At 40.0% G+C, this 25,505-nt stretch overlaps 1 protein-coding gene and 1 long non-coding RNA gene across 2 annotated transcripts; both read left to right on the forward strand.

Annotated features, from left to right (window-relative positions):
- Nucleotides 1-13,840: 13,840 nt before the first annotated feature.
- LOC119485222 (polyunsaturated fatty acid lipoxygenase ALOX15B-like) lies at nucleotides 13,841-23,679 on the forward strand. Its single transcript, XM_037764621.1, has 15 exons — nucleotides 13,841-13,991; nucleotides 14,171-14,339; nucleotides 14,714-14,921; nucleotides 15,091-15,169; nucleotides 15,736-15,855; nucleotides 15,965-16,068; nucleotides 17,446-17,600; nucleotides 17,748-17,891; nucleotides 18,438-18,641; nucleotides 18,850-18,936; nucleotides 19,059-19,228; nucleotides 20,421-20,542; nucleotides 20,685-20,785; nucleotides 21,570-21,740; nucleotides 23,316-23,679. Exons 2-15 carry the CDS (start codon nucleotides 14,172-14,174, stop codon nucleotides 23,493-23,495), a joined length of 2,013 nt encoding a protein of 670 aa, XP_037620549.1. The 5' UTR covers nucleotides 13,841-13,991; nucleotide 14,171; the 3' UTR covers nucleotides 23,496-23,679.
- Nucleotides 23,680-24,220: 541 nt separating this feature from the next.
- On the forward strand, nucleotides 24,221-24,627 carry LOC119485225. The gene is made up of 2 exons (XR_005206226.1): nucleotides 24,221-24,313; nucleotides 24,563-24,627. It is a non-coding gene; the product is annotated as an uncharacterized LOC119485225 (long non-coding RNA).
- The last annotated feature ends 878 nt before the right edge of the window (nucleotides 24,628-25,505 follow it).

Below are 25,505 nucleotides of genomic sequence, written 5' to 3' on the forward strand. Positions count from 1 at the left end.
ACGTATTAGCCAGCAGTCTGAGTCAGCTTTAAACTTACTACATGAGCAACAATCGAAACAACCCATGAGGCTTACATCTCAAGATTCTCAGAAGGTTTTGGAGGAAGATGGCAACCAGTATGCTGTAGGTCATGCCAGTCCCACACCATTTAACTCACAACTAAGGTCAGAGATACCCCAGACCTCACAGATACCTCACAAATCTCACTCATCTGTCCAGCTACAAAGCATAAATGCCCCTCACGTTAAAAAAGAGGCAATACTACAAGGACCAGGCAGTGACATTTGGCATCAAAGGCCCAGGTCTAATGCCCCTCAGTATGCAGCTACGTCACATGCAGGACGTTATCCAGAGTCTTCAGTTATGATGGATATCGCAAAGTATCTGGCACGCAAAGAGCTTGTGAGCACCGGCCTATCACACTTTGATGACCGTCCAGAAAACTATAGAGCATGGAGGTCATCTTTTCTCAATACAATAAGAGACTTGGACCTTACTGCTGGTGAAGAGATGGACTTGCTGTCAAAATGGCTTGGTAAAGAGTCCTCAGAATACGTCAGGCATTTGAGGGCAGTTCATATAAGCAACCCAGAAGCAGCTTTAAAAATCACCTGGGACAGGCTTGATGAATGTTACAGCGCTCCTGAGGTCATAGAAAGTGCTCTTTTTAAGAAGCTGGACAGCTTTCCCAAGATCACAAATAAGGACAACTACAAGTTAAGAGAACTAGGGGACCTTTTAACAGAGCTACTCTCAGCAAAGGAAGATGGCTATCTACCAGGCTTGGCATACTTGGACACCGCACGCGGCATCAGCCCCATCGTGGAAAAGCTGCCATACAGCTTACAGGAGAAATGGATTTCTCAGGGATCAAGGTATAAGGAGGAGTATCATGTCTCTTACCCCCCTTTTTCTTTCTTCACTCATTTCATCTGCCACCAGGCTAAAACAAGAAATGATCCCAGCTTCGCACTTCTGGGCAACAGCTCTCCTCAGAGTGAGGAACCTCCCTTAAAGCGCTCAAGTTTCAGAACCCCAGTGTCTGTGCATACGACTAATGTCTCCCGTGTTGCAGCTTGGAATGAAACAGCATCTAAAGATGATCTAGCTAGACACTGCCCCATCCATAACAACCCCCACTCCCTGAGGAAATGCCGTGGCTTCAGATTGAAAACCATTGAGGAACGGAAAGCCTACCTGAAAGAGCAAGGGATCTGCTTCAAATGCTGCTCATCATCTTCGCATATCGCCCGCAACTGCAAAGCCACATTGAAGTGTGATGAGTGCACCAGTCACAGTCATCTTACAGCTCTGCATCCTGGTCCACCTCCATGGGCATTCAAGGCCTTAAACGCCCCATCAGAGGACGGCGGGGAGGAGGAAGAGGAGGATACTTCGTCAGCACCAGCTGTGAATTCTCTGCGTACTGAGGTTTGTGGTGGCAACAGAGTTCATAGAATTCGACAATCTACACAGCCAAGGCAGTGGCAGTATGTACCCACGGAGCATAATCCTGCCGATCGTGCTTCCAGGTATGTCCAGGCCTCTGAGCTCACCAATTCCAACGGGCTCACAGGACCAGCGTTCTTGTATGAACCACACAAAACCTGCAGTGAACAGCAAGACGTCTTCAAGCTCATTGACCCAGACTCAGATACAGAGATCCGACCACAAGTGACAAGCTGCGTCACTAGCACAAGGGACAAGCCTCTCACCCCTGAGAGGTTTAAGAGATTCTCTTCCTGGAAGTCTTTGCAAAGAGCAGTTGCAACACTCATTCATGTAGTTCATTCTTTCCAGTCCGCGACCCAAGTCCCTTCTAAATGCAGTGGTTGGCATCAGTGTTCAAAACCCCACACTGTCAGTGAGCTGTCCAAGGCAATGATCCTCACTCAGAAGCAAAGCGTGCCACCTCCACCTGGAAAGTTCACAAGCGTCCAATCAATAACTGATATCCAATAAGGGGGCGTGTCGGTCGGTGATAAACTTCCGTGGAGGAAACACTGGAGGATACACTGGTGTATCCTCGCTCATAGCTCCTCCAGCAAGCCTCCTCGCTCCTCGCTCCTCGCTCCTCGCTCCTCGATGCGCATTTTATGAATTGGGACGTCCTTCAAGATGGAGGACTGAGATCGATTTCCAGGTCACAGCCGGAGGATCGAGGAGCGAGGAGACGAGGAGGCGAAAAATGACGAAATGAGAAGTACCTTGTGTGCAACAACCAGAAGCACATGGCTACTTATTATGCAGAATGACATCAATCAGTTGGAACAAAGGATTTCATTGGTCAAACATATATATATTTCCACAGGCGGAAATCTGTTGAAATCGAGTTCCGTCTGAATATTTTTTTTCCCCAACACTTATGATTTGTAGGGGTGTGCAAGCATTCATAAGAACCCACAAAATCAGTTTTTATAAATTTACATGCACATTTTTTGGACGAAAATCCGCGTCTAGTGTGAAACGGCTTTAATAATTAAACCAGAATTACTGCCTTGCGGTTGTATGAGTCAGCCAACCAGTCAAGTTGCAGTTTACATACATGTCTGTCCAAAATGTCATCACTTCATCATTTCTTCCTAATTGTCATAATTAGCATATGAATTCTTGAGTTATGGCCAACTGTTTTATGATCATTTTATCTGTGTAAAGTGTCTTTGAGTTTCCAGAAAAGCGCTATATAAATAAAATGTATTATTATTATTATTATTATTATTATTATTATTATTATTATTATTATTAAATCAAATTTCATCATTTTATTCTATTAGACATTTTAGTACAAATCTTCATAATTATCATATACATTTTTGAGTTATGGCCCAAAACATGTTTTTGAGGTCACAGTGATGTTGACCTTTGACCATTAAAATCTAATCAGTTCATCCTTGAGTCCAAGTGGACATTTGTGCTAAATGTGAAAAAATACCCTCACGGCGTTCCTGAGATATCGTCGTCACGAGAATGGGACGGCCATGAAGTCACAGTGACCTTGACCTTTGACCTCTGAACACCAAAATACAATTATTTTATCCTTGAGTCCAAGTGGATATTTGTGCCAAATTTGAAGAAATTCCCTCAAGGCGTTCCTGAGATATCGCGTTCAAGAGAATGGACCGGACGGATGGACAACCCCAAAAACATAATGCATCCGGCCATAAGTCAATAACGTAAAAATGATTGAGGTCATGTCCATATAGCATACGATAAGTCGATAACATAAACATTTTTGATGTCATGTGCTGTAAATCAATAATGTAAAAATGATTGAGTTCATGTCCATATATTGTATGATAAGTCGATCTAGTAATTATTGCGACAGGCATAGTGCTAAACAAACAAAGGTTATGACATCCTCCTTCTTTTTACACAGCTGTGGCATCCTTTTTCTCCTCCCTAGTAACCTTGACCTGGTAACCTTGACTGTCCACTAAAGGTTGTGAATAATGCTTCAACATAAGATACTTTACATACCAACAAACTTTTTTTAAAATACTGTGGAAGGTGTTTTAAACCATATATTACAGATATAACAACATATATATTGAACAGTTTGACTTCTAGATGAAAAACAAGCATGCATTTGTTTTACTGAACTGACAATAACTAAAAAATATGAGCCTGATTTAACCCAACATTACTGATGTTAACATGCCTTTAGCACTATTAATAATAGTATTAATAACTCACATTAAGACTTAAGTCATGTTTGTCTGTGTATTTAAAGAAATGCCAATCAATTTGAAACCAGTTTTGAATTCCGATGGCAGGGCGTCATCAGTAGAGTAAAAACCTTTTAAAACTCAGAGAAGTAGGGGCAGCTGTAGCTCAGTGGGTAGAGTGGGTCATCCTTAAACTGATCCATAGCTTCTGACATGTAAATACATGTATGTTTATGGTGAATGTAATCAAGTTTAAGGTAAGTTTTTGAGGTAGGCTACTTACTGAATTTCCAAGCAGCAGCAGCAGCAGCAGCAGTAGTAGTATGCTTCCAAAATTTAACAGGCATGATGAGTTCTCACGCGAGGTGTCCGGTTAAAGTAGGTACATTTAAATTAATGCAGCTTTTTTCATGCAGTATTACTTACTGCATGAAACTCAGCTACGGTTCTTACTTCCCTGAGTACACTGGGATACTTTGAATGAGTGTGGCAGCATGTGTTGTGGAAGTCAAATCATGTGATGCTGTATTGTTGTTGTGTAAAAATGCATTGTAATCACTAGGTGGGAGTGTCGCACTTCTTATTTATGGCGCTTGAGGTGAGATGAGTGATGCAAAAGTGAGGAGCGCCCCAGAGGCTCAAAAGAGCCCTTCACCAAGGGCAAGCATCACCGGGCATTACCTCCTCCAGACCCCCTGCAAGAACCGCTTCACGAGAGGGTGGCCATTAAGGGTATACCCTGTACTTGAGATGCATTTTTACTAGTAAGCAATCTTTTAAAAGCATTCCTTAAAGCTGATGTAGGTGAGATTTGAGCAAATATGATAAAAAAAAGTTATGTTTATAAAACGGTCGCTATATCGTGACAGGAGTACATGAAACAAGTAACCTAAAAAAAAATCATGTGCCTCTGTGTCCTCCGGTGTCTGGAGATTTCATATACCGGAGGAAAACAAGCAGTAAGAGCTGATCTGAGGTCCGCTGTCCAGCTGCCGTCTATGAGAGCCGGCTGTCAATCACTTATGAACTCCGACCAAACGGTCAAACTAGGCAGCGCTGATCAAATATGAATGAATATTATGTTACGTTAATGCCTATTTCTCGTCTCAAATGTTTTCAGAATCATCTTGTAGTGCACGGTTTAGCTGTAAAATGAGAAAGTTTGTGACGCCGCCGCCATTGTGAAATCTGGTGTAGGAACGCCAAGTTCTGGTCACATGACCGGAGCACAGCCAATAGGAACACTCTCTCAATTAAATGACCTGTGATTGGTCAAAGTCTCCCGTCACGGGCTAGATTTTTTTAAAATCTGAAAACAGAGCCATGAGGAGGTGCAGAAGTCTAGTTATCTATCAGAACACTTGAATTACAATATGCTGAAAGGTTACTATGGAATTTTTGCCAAATGATGCCAGAAATATACTGCCAACTGACACTTTAAAGGCAGACTGATTGAACCACTCTTCAATTTTCACCACTTTTTGTATGTTTGGTGTTTATTTAGACAAATGTAGAAAAATGTACACAGCTCCCAAGGACAATAATCTTGAGTAAGCATTTGTTTATCAGTAAATACCTGTTATTGTGTCCTCTCTTATGTTTTTCCCTTCTGTTTACTCATTAGCTTTAGCAACTCCCTGAATTAGACAAGAAGCAAAATGTATTTTATATTGACCAGCATCTTTACATCTTATCTTATGTATGTGTCTGATGCTGCACCCGACAAGTGTGGGGATTGTGGTGTTAAAGAAAATGTGCAGCATATCCTAATTCAATGTAAAAAGTATGAGGCTGAAAGAAAAAGACTACAGGACCAAGTCAGAGAGGAGGGACGGGATTGGGATCTGATGGGGATACTGGGAACAGAGGGTGAGGGGGTTGAAGGCACCAGGAAGGCACTATTAATGTTATTATTAATGTTCTTAAGAGACACAGGATTGGTGGATAGAATTCAAGAGTAGGAGTAAAGAGCAAATGACATGATGTTACACACTCTTGTACAGTAGGTGGCAGTATGCACCTTAAAGTTGGTTGCGATCCGCCAGAAACCGAGAGAAGAAGAAGAAGAAGAAGAAGAAGGATACAGAGATTTACTGAAGGAGGGAGAGCAGGTGATTGCTCTGCTTTATTGTCATCATGAACTGATAATTAAGCGCCTAGCCAGTACAGGAACAAGGTATTGTGTGTCTAATATGTTTTATGATTATATACAGTAACATTATGTGATTTAGATGAACGCATTTACAGCGTCTGTGTTTAATTGTGTTGTCATTCTGACAGTCTTGCCAACATTGGCTTTTCATGGACATTGCTGTAATGCTAGCTTTCTAGCTTTTCATGTGCACATATTAGGCTTAAGGTTTGATTAATGCTAATATGTATGGCAAATACAGTATATGGATAAGGTTTGTAATGTTTACATTTTTAGTAAGAGCTCATTTTATTTTATTTGTCTGTCCTTTAGCTCTTACGGTGTTTAAAGAAGAAAGGTGTTTAAGGAAGAAAGGTGTTTTCTGAAGGAAGGATATTACAGAAAGCAAAGTGAATTTGTGTTCAAAATATGGCTGACGGCTGAACATAAATAAAAGGCTTCTGAACGCTTCACCATTGTCTGGCTGGGGTTCGCTACAACTGGCGATACTCCATATCTCAGTTATGTGAACAGAATGTGTGTTGTTTTCCCACGGTTCTTCAAACAAGTTCCTGAGTCAAGTCAAGTCAATTTTATTTGTATAGCCCAAAATCACAAATCACAAATTTGCCTCGGGGGGCTTCACAATCTGTACAGGATACGTCATCCTCTGTCCTTGACATTGCAACCCTCACATTGGATAGGGAAAAACTTAACCAAAAAAAAAAAAAAACCTCTGAAATGGAATGATTAGTGAAATATGTCAGACATTAATTATGATTATGCTTTTATAAATGGAAATAAAACATGGCGGACACAGTAACATGTAATGCAAGCCAGAACTTTACAACACTCTACGACATATTTCAGTAATAAATCTTCCACGAATGGTTGGTGGCATTGATCCATGGCCACATCTATCTGCACCCCACCTCTTCATGAGAAAACTTTCAGACAGGAGTGCACTTTGTTGAAATGTCACTCTCATCACAGGCCACAGACACACACATACAACAACACACTTGTTGTCCAACTTGTCCAACTTGTTTGATCAACCGTTGGAAAACAACAAACGTTCTGTTCACATAACTGAGATATGGAGTATCGTCAGTCACGGGTAATTAAATAACAGTGAGCAGTGTGGTGGCAGTTTCTGTTAAAACAAGACACAAACCAACGTAACAACTTGTCTTTCAGTGAATTTAATAAAAAGGCATACATTAATAACTAAAACATCTGCAGATGGACTCACGAGCACAGCCACCTGTTGTGGACTGTGGCAAGTGAGCCCCGAATACAAAGAGTAGTCAGTATTTATACATTTAAAGCATAACATGAAGATAAGTGCAAAGAAGAAAGGAAGAGAAGGATAGAAAGTATATCAATGCGTCAGCACACAGCAGACAACAAAGCATCACAAGACATAACAAGTATTTCAGCAATCTGTTGTTTGCAGTTACAGAGAACTAAAATGTCAGGTCACTATCCTATGGTGACGAAGTTGAACATGTGAGGCCCTGAGATTATCTAAAGGTACAGTGTTAAACTGCAGATATGAAAATTGCCATTACAGCAGATTCAGGGTGGATGATCAATTATGTGCTGCCAGATTGTGCAACATTCAGTTAGGCTCATCATATCCACCCAGGCTGCCGCACCACATCCTGCAGTCTGAGAGACATGTAAAAGTTTCCTCTTTTACATGGTATATTTGTTTTGTTTTTCATGAGAGAATTCCTTAGTCTGGTTATTAGGCTAGTGGGAAGACACCCAACATTTTGAGATACCCCTACCGGAGGTAGAACAAAGCACAACAATGTATTTTATATTCTCTTAGGTCTCCCATATATGAAATGGATTCTTGTATAAAAATATTTTACTGCAAAAGTGGTTAAATTGACAGATATTGTGACATAACCCATAAGTAAAAGAAACACAAAATAAAGCCAGGCCGAATGGGAGATGGTAAACCAAAGCTCATGTAATTTCATAATGGAAGCTCTGATTGATCCCAAATTTGATGTGATAGTGGACATGGTGTTATTCTACATGTGTGAAGAAACAGAATGTGAATATATTGATGCGTTGAGGAAATACAGTACTACAAACACATAAGTACAATAAGCGGAAGTATCAAATTTGAAGGTCTATGATGAATGTATTCATTTACTTTTAGTTAGCTTTGGCTGGGATTGTCCTAGAAACACCAATCAGGATTTTCTGGAATGGTATGACTGTGCTGTGCAGCAATATATGATATGTAACTGTAGCAGGTATGGTCAATGGTCTACATTAAGAAATGTATCATGTGTTCCAAGCATGAAATGGGGGTAAATGGCATATCTGCAGTCAAAAGATACTTATTAATACACTTCAATCAGGTAGACACACCAGTTATTAAAAGTTTTGTATCAACTTAAATTTAAGGAGTAAATAAATGTTCTTGATGCAACTGCAAGTAATAATTTGCACTTAAACCTTTAAGTAAGGGATAATGTACAGCGAGCCGGTCATTGTTGGGGAATAAACCTTGACAAGGTGATGCGGCACCCCGATGCAAAGCATCGCCCTGAAGGGGTTTATTTCACAACAATGACCCACTAGCTGTACATTATCCCGCTTATTACATGGCTAATTACTTCAGAAATCAATAATTTGACACAAAAACGATCCTCCAGAGTCCGAGATCAGAACTGCGTGCATAGCAACGGTCTGTTATACATAGCAACTGTCTGTTATACATATCAATGGTCTGTTATAAAGAAATAACAAAGAGTAGAACGCCATGATTGACCGATCAGAATTGAGTATTCAACAAAGTCATGTAATAAGTATGAATGTATAACACCCATATGAACATAAAACGTTCCCTGGTCTATTTGTTTCTTGCTTTTTCCATCTTTTGAATGCAGCATGTCCATCCACATTATCTTCGGTCACAAAATGTGTCATGTTTGGACCGTCAGGAAAGGTGCACAAGCAAAACTCAGTTCACACTGAGAAATACATTTGAATTTCATCACTGCAGTATGGGTGTGGGATGTTTCTGAGCTTTTGTGGAGCCGCTGGTCTCTGGAAGAACGTGGCCTCATGGATCCGTCTTCTGACTGTCTATTCTTTTCCAATGGGATTCCAGAGAAGTGCCTTTGGAAGATGGCTATGACACCACATTGCTGGCTGATAGAGTATGGTCTAGACCTGCTCTATATGAAAAGTGTCTTTAGATAACTTCTGTTATGATTTGATGTTATATAAATACCTTGAATTGAACACATTGCTCTCAGAACATGTTGGTTGAAAGCATCTTCAGTCAGGGGATGTTGTGCCGCTTATTCATTGATTGTGGATGCCAAACTGCATCTCAGCTCATCAAGGCTAGTGCATGGACTCCTGTTCTCTTTTGTCCTCACAGATGGAGTAGGGCTGCACGATTATCAAAATTGCATCGATATGGCCTACTGCAATTTTCAAATCGCAGTATTTGTTAAAATCGCAATATTTGTTTGAGGAAACTACTTGTTAAAGGTAACTACACCAGTGAGGTTGCGTACCACTGGTGGTACGCAACCTCGCCTAGTGTGAGAGGCTGCCCCTTGCGTAGTATGAGAGTTGTGTGGAAGAGTTTAAGTACCAGTTCTAGTGCTACCCCTTTGACAAAAGTCAACAATAAGTAATATTCTTATTAGGAATAAATTTGCCTCCTGCGTGAACTGTGCATTGCTAAATAGGGTAGGCCTACGCTACTGTATTTTAACATCGGTCATAATGGTGGTACTTGGAGAGCCAAATATTTTCTGAGGTGGTACTTGGTGAAAAACGTTTGAGAACCACTGTTCTAGGTCATTGAATGTCTGAAAGTCTGAGTTGTGGAGACCCTGCAGAAGAACCATGCCATCACTGATGTACGCAGATTCATGTAGTTCCTCTGAATTCAGTAGTTGCTGTATTTCCTCAACTACAGTCTCAATTTTCTTAGCAAAGTCAGCCTTTGTTGTTTTCCTGAGGCTTCCATCATCATTACACAGAGACAGAGGGACAGCAGCAAGTTCATGAGACACCTCCCTCTGCTTGGAAACAGCAAGATGTCTTTGGAAGAGCACATTTGAATCCATGCAATCTTGTTTGCTGGTCACAAATTACTTTTTCATGTCTATGAAAGTTTCACAGTGTTTTCATTTTCTGGGTCCCCCTCACAAGATGGCTGATGTCAGTAACCACAGCATAGTGGATAACATGAAATACCTTTCTGACACTGATGAGAAGAGTTCAGAAGCCCATCAGGAACCATGAAAGCTCTTTTGCAACCTTCTCAGAAACAACAAACTCTGAATACCGAATTCAGAGGAACCATCTGCGTACGTCATTGATGGCATTGCTCTTCTGCAGGGTCTCCAGAACTCACACTTTCAGACATTCAGCGACCTAGGTGAGAGCATCTGGAGGAAGATTGCAGCCTTTTTTTGCGGGGATCTTTACTAAACAAAGATGCAGCCTTAAGGCCCAGATACACCAAGCTGACATCAAAGAACTAGCGGCGATGAGGCAGATTGTTGCGTTGCCTCATGTTGTTTTCGTCTTGGCCGACAAGTTGCATTTGAACACACTGCAAAAACTACAGTTAGCGCGTACGTTCTGCGCCTGTGTGAGAGGAATTAACTCTCCACAACAGCAGATGGCGGTAGTCTGTATTCATTATTCAAAAAGAGAAATAGGAGAACCGAGGACGGTGGATATACAAGCCGTTATGATACGCACATGAAACTAAGCAGCATCTGCCGACCATTTTTACACCACTCTCACTCACCACTTAGCTTCATTCTAGATGTTCATGTTGTTGTGAAAATATCCGTATATTGGAATGATCAGATGAGATGAAGATGAAAAATTAGAAGAGTCTTCAGTGTTTGTCCTCTTGACTTTACTCGTTGGCTTGCTTTCCTCACTTCTGTTTCTGTTCTCGTGCACTGATTCGTTTAAGCTGAACAGCCAATCAGAGTGATTTCTCTCACCGATGAGCACCACCACTGATTCAACACGCTGAATTGGCTGAAAAACCTCCGACACGGGCAGACTAGAGGGTGCTGGACACACCGAAAAAAAAACTACAGAAAGTGCAGCGGGAGCAAAGATGATACAGGACCACAGAGAATCTCTGCCTCTTTGGCAGGAGGCTTTGGAAATGGTTAGAGGTCAAGATGGTCAGCCAGTCACAGGTAGAAAAAGCTTTGTAGACCTATACAGTAACCAGGAGGAGGCTGACACTAGATAAGTGTTGAGCCAATACACCTTGCACAGTCACATTCTTGCCTTATCATCAAATGCAATGAAATATATGTACCCAATCTGTGCTATTTCACAGAAACTTGGAGTTCAATTCTATGATTGTCTATCTGCATGCCACCTCCCCACAGGCTGTGACACCACAAGTAGCTTGTATAGAAAAGGGAAAATGACAGCTTTTACAAAGCTGAAGACCCACCTCACTGATTTACAATAAATGTCAAATTTTGGATTATCTTGGAAGCTTGGAAGAGAAATTGCCTGTGGCAAGAAAATATGCCCTCCATTAATGGTTAATGGACTTGCATTTATATAGCATTTTCTAGTCTTCTGACCACTCAAAGCGCTTTACACTATATGTCAGCATTCACCCATTCGCACACACATTACAGTACACTGATGGCAGAGGCTGCTAAGTTGCCAACTTTGCCCATCAGGGTGTAATCTAAATACTCATTCACACACCGATTGCTCAGCCTTCAGAAGCAGTTCGGGGTTAAGCGTCTTGCTCAAGGACACATTGGCATGTGATCGGATGAGCTAGGGATCAAACCACCGACCTTCCGATTAGTGGACGACCTGCTCTACCCTCTGAGCCACAGCCCAAACCCCGATCAATAAGGCCAAAAGAAAACGGAAGTCCATGCACTACCCTTGATGAGCTGATGAGGAAGTTTGGCATCCACAACCGATATATCAGTAGCCCACAGCCCGTTGTCATTCCAAGAGCATCAAATATCAATACTTTTTCACGTCCGTCGGCGTTCGATATTATCGCACAAGGCACCCTTTAGCGCCGGTATGAGACACACTGGGTTTTCCATTATCTACAATGTAAACTCATCCGCAGCAACAGTAAACACTCAGAAAAAGTGCTTTGGTGACGTAGTTTAATGAGTGAAAGAGACACACAGGGCGGGCAAGAAAGTGGATGGGTCCAACAAACACAAGGCTTTCATCCAGGAGACCGCTGTTCCGTGTGTTAAGTGTCACTTTCACGTTACAATCAGCTCTTCGTTCGCGTCCCGTGTTCACAACGGCATGCCAGTTTTCACTGTACAAAAATAGTAATTTTAAGCCCAACCATGATGTTCTTTCTTAAACCTAAGCAAGGGTTTTGTTTAATTCCCAACGTCAAAAACGTGTTCATTGCAACCAAAAAGTGACGCAGAGGGGTCTGACAGAACCTCCGTATGACGAGTGACGAGTTGGGATGAGAACAACTACCCGACTGAAGATGCTTTCAACCAACATGTTCTGAGAGCAATGTATTCAATTCAAGGTATTTATATAGCATCAAATCAAAACAGAAGTTATCTAAAGACACTTTTCATATAGAGCAGGTCTAGACTATACTCTATCAGCCAGCAATGTGGCATCATAGCCATCTTCCAAAGGCACTTCTCTGGAATCCCATTTGAAAAGAATAGACAGTCAGAAGACAGATCCATGAGGCCACGTTCTTCCAGAGACCAGCGGCTCCACAAAAGCTCAGAAACATCCCACACCCATACTGCAGTGATGAAATTCAAATGCATTTCTCAGTGTGAACTGAGTTTTGCTTGTGCACCTTTCCTGACGGTCCAAACATGACACATTTTGTGACCGAAGATAATGTGGATGGACATGCTGCATTCAAAAGATGGAAAAAGCAAGAAACAAATAGACCAGGGAACGTTTTATGTTCATATGGGTGTTATACATTCATACTTATTACATGACTTTGTTGAATACTCGATTCTGATGGGTCAATCATGGCGTTCTACTTTTATTTCTTTATAACAGACCATTGATATGTATAACAGACCGTTGCTATGTATAACAGACCGTTGCTATGCGCGCAGTTCTGATCTCGGACTCTGGAGGATCGTTTTTGTGTCAAATTATTGATTTCTGAAGTAATTAGCCATGTAATAAGCGGGATAATGTACAGCTAGTGGGTCATTGTTCTGAAATAAACCCCTTCAGGGCGATGCTTTGCATCGGGGTGCCGCATCACCCTGTCAGGGTTTATTCCCCAACAATGACCGGCTCGCTGTACATTATCCCTTACTTAAAGGTTTAAGTGCAAATTATTACTTGTAATAATAATAATTATATTATATATATTATTATAATAAAATAATTAATATCTGTCAATTTAACCACTTTTGCAGTAAAATATTTTTATACAAGAACCATTTCATATATGGGAGACCTAGGAGAATATGAAAATCATTGTTGTGCTTTGTTCTACCTCCGGTAGGGGTATCTCGAAAACTAAAGCACTTTTGGGGGTCTTCCCACTAGCCTATATTGTTGTCAGCTGAAAATCACAACCAACACATTTAAAAAAAAAAAAAAAATGTTTATTAGCTTTGCATGAACAAACAATTGTGTCAGAGCATTTATAAAGTGAAAAGGCATATATTCCCTTTATACAAAGACATTATAAGAGTGGCAATTGACATATTGCTAAACATCAAAACAACTTACACAACTAAGAAAACTAAATTAAGGCAACCATTACCCACGCCACAGCAAACACAATATTGATTGAATATTGAGTTGATTGTCTCATGTTAATAATAGACCTGTCCAGGGTGTACCCTGCCTTCGCCCAATGTCAGCTGGGTTCGGCTCCAGCCCCCTGCGACCCTGAATAGGATAAGTGGATACAGATAATGGATGGATGTCTCACTTTTAACAGTGGAAAAGCTGGTTTGTCTTTATCAAATGATCTAAAGCAGCCTTAAGGCATCACTATTTGCGTCACATTACTGTCATTTGGTAAAGGTCCAGCACACCATCACCAGAGCCGCCTATTTTCACTGGCTTGACACTCCCACACAATATGTATAAAAAGAGAAATCCACGGTGATTTCTTTTAATAAAAGAGCAGTTCATCAAAGGAACTTCTTGGTCTTATTAACAGGTAAGAGAGATGCTTTACGAAATTTAAAAGACAAATTTAATATTAGTTGTTATAATATCTTTTCCAATGCCATTTTCTTTGTGATACCAGTATTTTAAAGGTTTTTGCACTCAGGCTCACCTAGTGATAGTTATCCTAATAACTGCTGAGAATGGTTATTATTATTCTCTCCCCACCAGGATGTTTCTACTTTCCAGAGTGAAAATGGTGGATTATGAAGTGACCATATCAACTTCCTTTCTCGACAATGCCGGCACTTCAGACAATGTCTTCATTAAGCTGGTGGGCAGAGACGGGAAGAGCGAACACACGAAACTCGAAGGAGGTTCATCCTTCGCCAGAGGGGCAGTAAGTCTGAAATATCCCTCTCTATGTTTAAATGTATGACACGTTTCCTCAACTTAATCTAAATATATCAAATTAGAGAAGCTGATGTAAACCCTCGCCAACTCAGACTCATATAGGCAGCAAAGGGATAAGTGCTGCTCTGCAGGTCTTCAACCTATGTTCACAAATGTCACCAAAGTAACAAAAAATCCCCATAATGGGCTGTAAAAAATGTATGTAGTGGACATATTGCACATATTGCACAATTTGGATTTTGTCCACCCTTCCACATTCAGTGTTGTATGCTAATTATTGAGAACTTACAGCTCTTGGTTATCAAATACACTTTATCTCTTCCAAAAAATGTTTTAAAACCTTTTCTATCATTACTCCAGGTGTCTCATTTTACCGTGTCCTGCCCTGCCTCCATTGGAAAGCTGCTCCAGATACAGCTAAACAAACAGCATTTCCCAGAGTTTCCAGAAGACTCTAAATGGTGGCCAACCAAGGTGGTGGTGAAATCCCCTGAGGGAGACACCTACAAGTTTCCCATCTGCCGCTGGATCAATGACTCTGAGGTGTACTGCTTCACAGAGGAAAGAGGTTTGTGGTAATTAGCTTGTCTGACAGCCTGTATGTTGTTCACTGACTTCAGAACACACAAAAGAAAGACAAGTTCTGCAAGTTAGACAATAAAGATGCTGGAGTAAATTCATGCTAATACACTGTATATATCAACAATTTTAAACCTTGTTTTGTTTTTTTCTTCAAGTTAATATAAAGTCTACAGTTGAATCGGAGGTCAATGAACGCAAATGGGGCAAGACCTATCCGGTGAACGACGACTATCGGTGAGAGCTCAGAGCTTATACACACTTTAACTTTATGCACCTCAAAACTAACATGTATCCAAACCTCTTTGGTTGAATATATTCATGATATATAATTTTAAATTAACCACCATATGACATTGTTACACCTGCCAGGGTTTATTAAAATGTATTGTAAAATGTATACTATAACACATGTTGTGGGGGCGGCAGTAGCTCAGTCCGTAGGGACTTGGCTTGGGAACCGGAGCCGGTTCTAGTCCTGGCATAGGATCAAGTACGGACTGTGGACTGGTGGCTGGAGAGGAACTAGTTCGCCTCCTGGGCAATGCCGAGGTACCCTTGAGCAAGGCACAGACCCCCCAAGCTAATATACTAGGATGGATTAAATGCAGAGACTACATTTCACGGTGTGCTGTGCTGTGTACAATACAATGTGTGACAATAAAAGCTGATTTACATTTACATTTACAAAATTGCAATATTGCTTATGTATGCTTGAAATTCTCTAAATTAAAACTGCAGATACACAGGGATCTAGACTGTCCAAAGTTCCTCACCACTCTGCTCTTCTCTATTTTTACAAGCTGGCATGAGCCTGAAGAGAAAATACCCCACTACCTGGAGGCTGAAAGCTTTGAATCTCTGCCTGATGGCAAATTCTCCTACTGCAAGGACAAAGAGTTTGACTGCACGTTATACTCTGGGTAAGGTCCTCAAATTCTATCAGATATCTCTCTATGTAACTATGTACCTGCCTATCAAAGCGATTTAAGGCATCATAAAATGTAAAATTACTCTGCTTTTACTTTCTAGTCTGGCTGAGATATACCTGAAGGGACTCGATAATAACAAGGAGACCTGGGCTGATCTTGACGATATCAATGGGGTGTTCTTGTTCAAACGGACTGACATATCAGGTACTATCATAATTTAATAGAATACTTTACACTGTATGCATGATAATAATAATAATAACAATAATAATACAAACTTTTATCTATATAACACATTTTAAAACAAAGTTAAAAAGGGCTTTACAATAAAAAAAAAGAAATATATATAAATATATGTTTTGTATAAGTTTCAGTCTTAAGGTTATAATAGTTTTACATTTTCAATTAGTTTTTTTTATTTTAGTTTACACATTTCAATTTAGTTTTAATTCAAGTTAGTTTTCAGAGTGTAGTTTTAGTTTAGTTTTAGTTTTTCAGAAAGGTTTAGTTTTATTTATTTAGTTTTCATTTTAGAGTAGTTTTAATTTGTTTTTGTTAGGGCCAATAATGTCTCCGAAGTATGTAGCTACATATACATTCATGGTTGGAGAACTGTGAAGGAATGGCCACAATGTTTAAATATTTTCATTTGGGAATCAAATTGAGTACTCTTTCACTACCACACTCAGTAGAAAACTTATCATCTGCAATTTCATCTTAACCCCAGTTGGTTAAGATTGGACCTGAGCTGAATAGCTTGGTTAAATGGCATCACGTTCCTGTTATTTAATTTTACAAGACTAGGCTAGTATTATTTGTGATGTAATTGCAGCATAGCGTCATCCCCTAGAACGTCATGTCCGATGAATTTCTGTGGTTCAACGTCACGAGAGTTGAAATTAATGCTGTCTCCTTTTTTTGGTAGTGATATATTATAGCTAAAAATCTAAAACTAAAAAATATTTACATACATTTTTATTTTATTTTTATTAATTTTTTAACCAGGCAATATCATTAAAGTTTAGTCTTAGTTTTTCTTAAAGGATTAAATTTGTTTACAGTTTACTGCAAAATTTTCCAGTGCTTATTTTCATTTTAGTTTCAGTTTAAGTTTGCGATAATAACCCTGACCAGAATAAAGTGTGTCGCAATAGTCAAATCTAGGGGAGATAAAAGCATGGATGATCTGCTGATGAAAGGAATGACATGATGGTCACCGATTTAGAGTGAGGAATCCACTGATTGCTGTTTGAGCAACTGTTTAGGTCACTTGATGTAGATTGAGGAACCCAAAGTTTGCTGCTTAGCAAATTGTTTAGGTCACTAATTTTATGTTTTATAATGAGTTTTCTCGATGCTTTTAATGTTTTATGTAATTATGCGCTTTGAATTGCCTTGTTGCTGAAATGTGCTATATAAATAAACTTGCTTTGCCTCACTGTATTACTCAACACAACATACACAACACAACACTCATCTATACCCCTGATATGTCCCTTAACAATCCTGTTCTTGTCTCTCATTTTCCAGAGTAGCACACAGTTTGAAACTCAATGAAGTTCAACTCTGTTCTTTCTCCAGACTATGTCCAGAAACATTGGAAGGAGGATGCTTTTTTTGGCTACCAGTATCTAAATGGTGTCAATCCCATGTTGATCCGGCGTTGTTCGGCTCTGCCCGAGAACTTTCCTGTGACTGACGACGCGGTCTCCCTCAGCTTGACAGATGAAATGAAGGTGATTGCCTTGACCTTGATTGATTTTAGAGTCATGTTATTCCTCATGACATGTTAATTTAGAATTGCACTTACATGTTCACTTAGTATACAGTATGTAATATCCAAACTTTATGCATGTGCGTCAAATCATTTCTCATCCTCACAGGAAGGCAACATATTCCTGTGTGACTACAAGAGTTTGGATGGACTGACACCAAACACCATCGATGGGAAGAAGCAGTACTTGATGGCTCCCCTGGTCCTGCTCCACAAAACACCTGACAAAAAGCTGATGCCGATTGCTATTCAGGTGAGATTAGCACTCAAATATAGCTAATAGTGAAGTTTTAAGTTTGAGTATTGATTTAAACAACTATCATTCAAATCGTAAGATGTAGGTTCCCCTGCGACAGGAAGCAACCAACTTACTGAAAGTGTATTTGCAAGTAGCAGCAACCATGAATAGTATCTATGGCAGCTATGAATCCTCTCTGCTAGGTAAGCAGTTCATTTCTTGCTGCCCGAGTCATGTAAAAAGGTTCCTCTTATAGCCATATCCAAGTTTAACAGGCTGACAGTTGAGTCTGATGCAAGTAGGTCAAGTCAACTTTATTTAGTTTGTTTAGTTAGTTTAGTTTAGTTTGTAAGACTGAGGAAAGTAAAGCTTCTGTTCTCAAGGTGACCGTCTGTTCTCACCTGGGATTCAATGAATATATGAATTTCCACTTCAGAGTATCAAACTAAAAAGCAGATGAAAGCTATAGTAAATAGTCAAACATAAAACAACATAATTGACCAGTACTGGTAATGAATTGAATGGATTGAATGAACCACATCCTCCTTCCTTCTCCTGCAGCTGAAACAGACTCCAGCAGATGACAACCCCATCTTCTATCCTACCGATTCTGAGTATGACTGGTTGATGGCCAAGATTTTTGTGAGAGGAGCAGATTTCCACGAGCATGAACTCAATGTTCACCTGCTGCGCACTCATCTGCTGGCTGAAGTCTTTGCAGTGTCACTGCTGCGCAACGTGCGGGAGTGGCATCCACTTTACAAGGTAACTGAAAGGGAGAATACTGAACTAACTGTAGTTGTAGTTTTTTCAACTTGGTGATTTTTGTATCTTCCAAAGTTGATGAATCATAATGTTTTAATGTGTATATATTTTCAAGTATATCACACTGCTGAATGGTATAGAAGCGTCAAGATTTCTGACTTTGTTAACATGTAATAGTGTCACTAACAGAGTTCCCTCTTTCCCTCAGCTCCTCGTACATCACACTCGCTACACGCTGCATATCAACTACAAAGCTCGAGAGCTTCTAATATCGGGGACTGGATTTTTCAAACAGGTACAAAAACACCAACACACTCAGTAGACCATTACCTAAACAATCAAACAAGTTTGTTTTTTCAATATCATGTACAGTATCTGTCTCTAACTATATTCCTTACATATTTGACTGTTCCTTAGTATGCAGCTTCTGGTGGAGATGCTATGAAGAGACTCCTGGAAGGATCAACGGCCTCACTGACCTACAGCTCCCTCTGCATACATGAAGACATTGCTGAGCGAGGGCTGGAGGCTGTGCCGAACTTCCACTACAGGGATGATGGACTCAAGCTCTGGGATATCATCCACAGGTAGTACAGGTGTCCTGATATTTGGAAAATAAGAGCCCAAATCCTGCCCTCTCTACCAGCTAGCTTTTTTTCTCTTGTAACACAGTTGGTTTTCTCAAAAAGGATTTATTTCATCATGGCCACTGTTTACCAAGAAATAGTTGCAGCATGTAACCCCCCTCGTAAAACTACAAATTGTTATTTTTACATTTCTTTTTGTGTATTGCTTAAACAAAGAGATAAAATGTGTTCATTTGTGAAATTTAGAGATGCTGGTATTGGCATATATTTTAACTTTGAAGCACGCCAAACTTTGGGATATCATCTACAGGTAGTATAGGTAGTTTGCTGTGCTTTACACAGTGTGTCTCAGATTTCAGCACAGGATTTGCTTTCCTTTTCCATTTGCAGGGGAAAAAGTTGTTAAACACAACTAGTGCTAGAAACCAAGCAAACAACTGAATCACATAAAACTAATGATGGTAATGAGGACAGGACAGATCAGCTGGCCAGCACAAAGGCTGCACATCTGTGTTAATGAGGTGCTCCAGCAGGGAGCAGCAGTCCTCACAGGAAAGCAACCCAAGAATACAAATGATTAGAGGCAATTTTATTCTAGTTCATTCTTCCCCATTTACCTGCCTGGCTATCCTACTTTGCAACGAGAGCCTAGTCTGATTTTGCCACTACTGATCAGAAGTGAATTGTGTTGTATTGTATCTGACTGCTTTAACATGACTTAGTTGACTGGGGCTGTATTAACCAGTATACTGTAAACAAAATATTCGGGAAACAATACATGTTGTTTAAGACAATTTACTGTTTAAATAAGAGATCATTCACAACACAGCGTCCTGAAATAGGAAAATAAGAGAGCCCCAATCCTGCCCTCTCTATTAGCAAGCTTTAGTTCTCTTATCTAACTCATTTGTTTTTTCATAAATTATTTCTTTAATCAGTCTTTCTGAAAAACTGCAAGAAATGTGTAGTGTTTTCTGTCCATCTAAAGGTATCGACTGTAATATTAAAGTTGTATGATCCACTGTGCCGAATATTGCACCAAATTCCTCAAAAGAACAGAACTGATCATTCTAAAGAGATGGCCATTCAATTGTCTAACACAACAGTGTCTCACTACTACAGTGTGAAGAAAACAATTGTATAATTCAACTAGGAATGTGTTTTACAGAACTGGTTCTCATTTTTTCAAAAGGTTTGTGCAGGGAATTCTCAGCTTCTACTACAGGACTGACACTAAGGTCCAGAACGACACATTAGTGCAGAGGTGGATTTCGGACATTTTTAAACATGGATTCCTTTCCCAAACAGGCACAGGTGAGTTTTAAAGAAAAGGTCAATCTTGATGATGATAAATGTGCACTTTAATTTACCATTATATTATCATAATGCAAACCTCAGTCAAACTTTAATTTCTAGATGTCTTTAAGTAATGCAGTTTATTCCCTCTAATTCTCAGGAATTCCTCAGAGCTTCACCACCGTGAAAGACTTGGTCAAGTTTGTCACCATGGTGATCTTCACTTGCTCAGCACAGCACTCGGCTGTGAGCGCTGGACTGGTGATGCCTTTTAATTATGATGTTGCTGTTTTTGTGGAATGAATTCATGAGGTTTTGCATTTTTTTCTGGACTGGAGAGAGGTGGATGAATTCTGGCCAAAAAAGTGACCTTTGACTTTGAAGATTGTTATCGTTAACATAAACAAGTCTCTACAGCCATGCTCGCAGGTCTGTGAGGCTGCTAAATGCAACAAATGCTAACATACTCACAATGACAATGCTAACATACTGACTTTTAGCAAGTATAATATTTACTACGATCACAATCTTAGTATACCCTGTTAACATGCACGCATGTGCAAGCATTTCCTCATTAGCACAAAACACAAAGTACAGCGGAGGCTGATGGGAATGTCATTAGTTTTTAAGGTATTTGGTCATAAACCAAAGTATTGGATAAATACAAATTTGATCCAATGATGGCGCTGGATGAAAAGTCAGAGGATCACCAACGTTATCACCCTGAGGTCAACATGAATGTCTGAACCAAATTTAATGGCAATCCAGCTGAAAGTTGTCGAGACATTTTTCTGAAACCAAGAATGTTAACCTCATGGTGGCGCTAGAGGAAAAGTCAGGGGATCACCAAATTCATCCTCTGGGGACCATGAATGCCTACAATTTGTTTTTATTTGTTCCAATCCAAAATTCATGGCAATACATCCAATAGTTATTGAAATATTTCAGTGTGGACCAAAATAGCAGACCAACTGAACAACAGTACAACATGGCGTGGCTTCAAAGAGTATTAATCAGTCATCTGTCAATCATTCATTCGTTGCAGTATGACTATGGTGGCTGGATGCCCAACAATCCCACCACCCTGCGACTTCCTCCACCAACCAGAAAGGGGACAACAAGTGAGGACACGATGCTGAAGACATTGCCTGTGAAGGGCACGACAGCTAACGAAATGGCTGTCCTTTGGCTACTTAGCAAGCAGTCCTCTGACTCGGTAAGTGCATATGACTTCATGAAAATTAAATTACATAAATCCCATTTATGTTCAAGTTGTGTAAAGTAGGTAAATATGTCATTAGAACACAAATACCCTCTTTGACCCACTGAAGAAATCCACTCCCTACAACTAGGGATTTCACAAGAACCAATACTTTGGTACCAAACCGATGCCAATAATCTGAAAACGTGACAGTACTCATTTTTCTACAGTATCACAGGTACTGTCAGGGCTCGAGACTCATGGCGCCCCATTGTCCCGGGGACGATAGAAAATGTGTTTGAGACGCAGTAAACTCACTATCGACTCGTCCATGGGACGCACTCTATTTTTTCCCTGATAATGCTACATTGCGAGCAACAAATCTGTGTTGAAATCGTCAGAACGAGAGCTAGGTAATGTTAGCTGTTAGCTCCATGCAGGACTGTGCTGCTTACCCGACCGGTTCTCACTCCCAACTTGTCAAATACCACCGTTTGGTAAGTGCCCTTCAGCATCGGAAACCAACGCACAGAGGCATCCTTTAGTGACAGTAGGTCAACAGTAGTCGAGAACAGCCCTACTTTTCAGTAAAAATGAGTATGGAGTGCTGCAGGAATGAGTCCTAGGACGCAGCATTTAAGCGGTTGCCTCGTCTCAAAGTCAATGGGTCTTTTGAATGCGTTTTTGTTTAGGTGACTGAATTAAGATCTGCAATTAACACAAGCTGAAGAGATTTTAACGTTTTGTTCTACAATATAAAATACATCAGTAAATATCCCACTCATGAATTTTGAAACTTTTACATGTCTTTAAAAAGGCGGTTGCTAAGAAGTGGCTAAATGAGACTGCAAAACGTCATCATGCCGACTCGTCCACCTTTACAGCCTTGTTGTGCATACGCACGCTCATGCGACCGTGGTGTAGTTTGTTTGTAGCCTAACATTAGCTTTTTACTTCTGGTGATTTGTATTCCAATTCACAAATCACAAAAAGCGGTGTTCATTTGTGAGGATTCTCTTGCTGAACAAAACGTAGTAAGTATCATAAACTTGTGTTTGCTACAGAGCTTATTTTCTGCAATAATTCAAAATCCCATTGGCATTTTGTCGAGGGAACCAGTGCGACGCTAACTTCCATGTTGGCCTACAAAAATACGTCATTCCTGCACCACTCTATCGGGCGAAGGTAAATTATAACTTTATCATGATGTGTTCAAATGTAGTTTTTAGTGAGAAATCTGAATTAATCCAGTTGTTTGAGGGAGATGTTTTCACAGCAATATAAAATAGATAGTAGAGAGGGAATTATGACCCGTTTAACTCCCTAACCACAACCAGAATGCAAGCAGTAATAAAGGAGTGTATGTTAAAGTACATGGGATTTATTGTTTTATTTTAGTTTTTTACCGTGGTATCAAATTGGTATCGAGAATCAAGGAATTTCACTGGCATTGGTAAAAACTACTAAGTTTCTGATATCATGACATCCCTACCTACAACAGTACATTACATTGCCATTAGTTTATGTCTGATAAACATTTAAAATGTAACTGGAAAACATCTATGTCTAATGTATCTTTGATGTCATCAGGTCTTTCTTGGTCAGTACGGGAACGACCATTTCAGTGAGGAGATTCCCCGCCAGCTGATGAAGGCTTTTCAAGGAAGGCTTCAAGTGTTAAGTGCATACATCAATATCAGAAACAAGAATCTGAAGGTCCCATACAGATACCTGGATCCAGATGTGGTAGAAAATAGTGTGTCCATTTGAATGTCAGAAGGTGTGACCTCCTCAGCTGTTGGCCAAATTCAGCTACATATAAACAAAGTGGGAAAGGGAAGTTCTGTTCTGTCTGTAATTTCGTTACAGCTTAATTGATTTAACCGTGGGGAAAATGTTCTGTTTTAAATCATAATCCACATCTTAAGTCTTCTTCTTAGTTTGTCAATGGATATACGGGGCATCTTATAAAAATAAATCACTGTGGAAAAAATGTTATTTTGCATTATGATTGTAACACTTAAGAAGTAAACTGTGCCTTTTGACTTATTGTCATAATGAAGTATAAACAATTGTAGGGACCTATGTTTTGCTAAATTTACCATATGCAGTGTAATGTATCTGTATGAACTGTGTGGGTCTCTCCCATTGGTGCTTTTATACGGCTTGACTCCTCTCCTCGACTCGCGTCTTAGTCCCGCCCACGGGAGATGCGAGCGGAGGAGGCGAGGAAAAGACTCGAGGAGAGAGGAAACGAGGAAATATGTTTTTAGAGACATGAGACGTCGTTTCCTCTGAAGCGTCACGTGAAGCGACGTCCGTTTCTGATGACAGCAGCCGCTGATCACAGCTGGATCAGCTGTCAGTCAGATTCAACAGCTGTTGATGTCTGATGTTGTGCCTTCAGTTTTGGGGCAGTAGCGCCCCCTCCTGGGCCTTTTTATTTCTCGCTTATTTTGACATGCACTTTGACCCGGAACCGGAAGTCGCCATTTTAGTTTCAGAATGCAGCCACATTTTCGCTAATTGGTCTCAATAACCATCTGCTGTAATCCTTCCTTTTGTTTATGCCTTCGAAAGCATCGTCTGTAAGTATTGGTTTAGCACAGACCATAGAACAGTAGCTTGACTGTATTTTCGTGAAATATATTTTATAAAGCCTTATTTTGATACTTGCTAGTTTAACCACATGTCATTGTCATTTATTGTTGTTATTGACTATTGACTATTATCATTACGTACAGTATCATACAGTTAGAGAAGCTATGTGAAGTTTATACTGTAACGAATAATTTGATTATGCATTTACTGATTGTACTCTTTGTTTATGTCTTCAGTTTCACTCCTATTCACATTGTATATGAGGGTGCCGCCCAATAAAGCACCAGGAGCTTGGACGCTATATCCTGACTCACGTATTCATTTGAATGGAGTTTGGCTTACTGCTGAATTGTGTACCTACTGTAATGGAAAATTACATTGTATGTAATAATGTCTCTTTATGCAACAGTGGAAAGTTACTGTCTGTGTGCTCTTCATCTCATGCAGTGAGAAAGTACTGAGTGTTGACTTTTACTGGGACACTGTCTGAGTAAAACATTGTAATAATCTCCTGCGGAGCACTCTTCTGCAGACTTTGTGCGACTCTGTATAACCAGTGCCTCTTCTTGCAAGAATAAAATACAACAAAGACATTTCATCTGTTTGGGATCTTGATTTCAACGTTCATTAGGACTCATCTTGGAATACTGAAAGAATTTCCATTACAATTTGGCGTTGTCGGCAGGATCCCGTGGAAGATCGTCCTGAGACAACGGAAGACCGGTGACTGATCATCCAGGAGAAACCTCCTGCCTGTACCTTTACAAGTTAAGAGACGACAGGACCGATCCCCAGCGACTCTGGACCATCTCTACTGGGATCCAAAGGACCTGATTGAGTCCAACAAATCAACTATTAACCGGGTGAGACGTTGAAATTCTGATGTCTTTTAATCATTGATAATAACGATATTGAAAACCAGTATAATATAAATAATGAAATAGAACATTGAAATTGAGGTTTCTTGAGTTTCATAACAATTTCCACTTGTCTAGTAATAACTGGATTGTTGTGGATTTTGGGTTGAAGTAATTTCCTGACGTGATTTGAGATTCTTTGTGGCATCTTTTGTCCTCCATAGAGCAAGTGATAAAAAAGGAGAACTGGAAAATAGAAATGGATGTTCAAAATTAAATTAGTTTTGAACGTTGTAGTTTCTTGACCTAACACACACAAGGA

Source organism: Sebastes umbrosus, chromosome 3 (assembly GCF_015220745.1).
Source record: "Sebastes umbrosus isolate fSebUmb1 chromosome 3, fSebUmb1.pri, whole genome shotgun sequence".
Lineage (NCBI taxonomy): Eukaryota > Metazoa > Chordata > Actinopteri > Perciformes > Sebastidae > Sebastes > Sebastes umbrosus.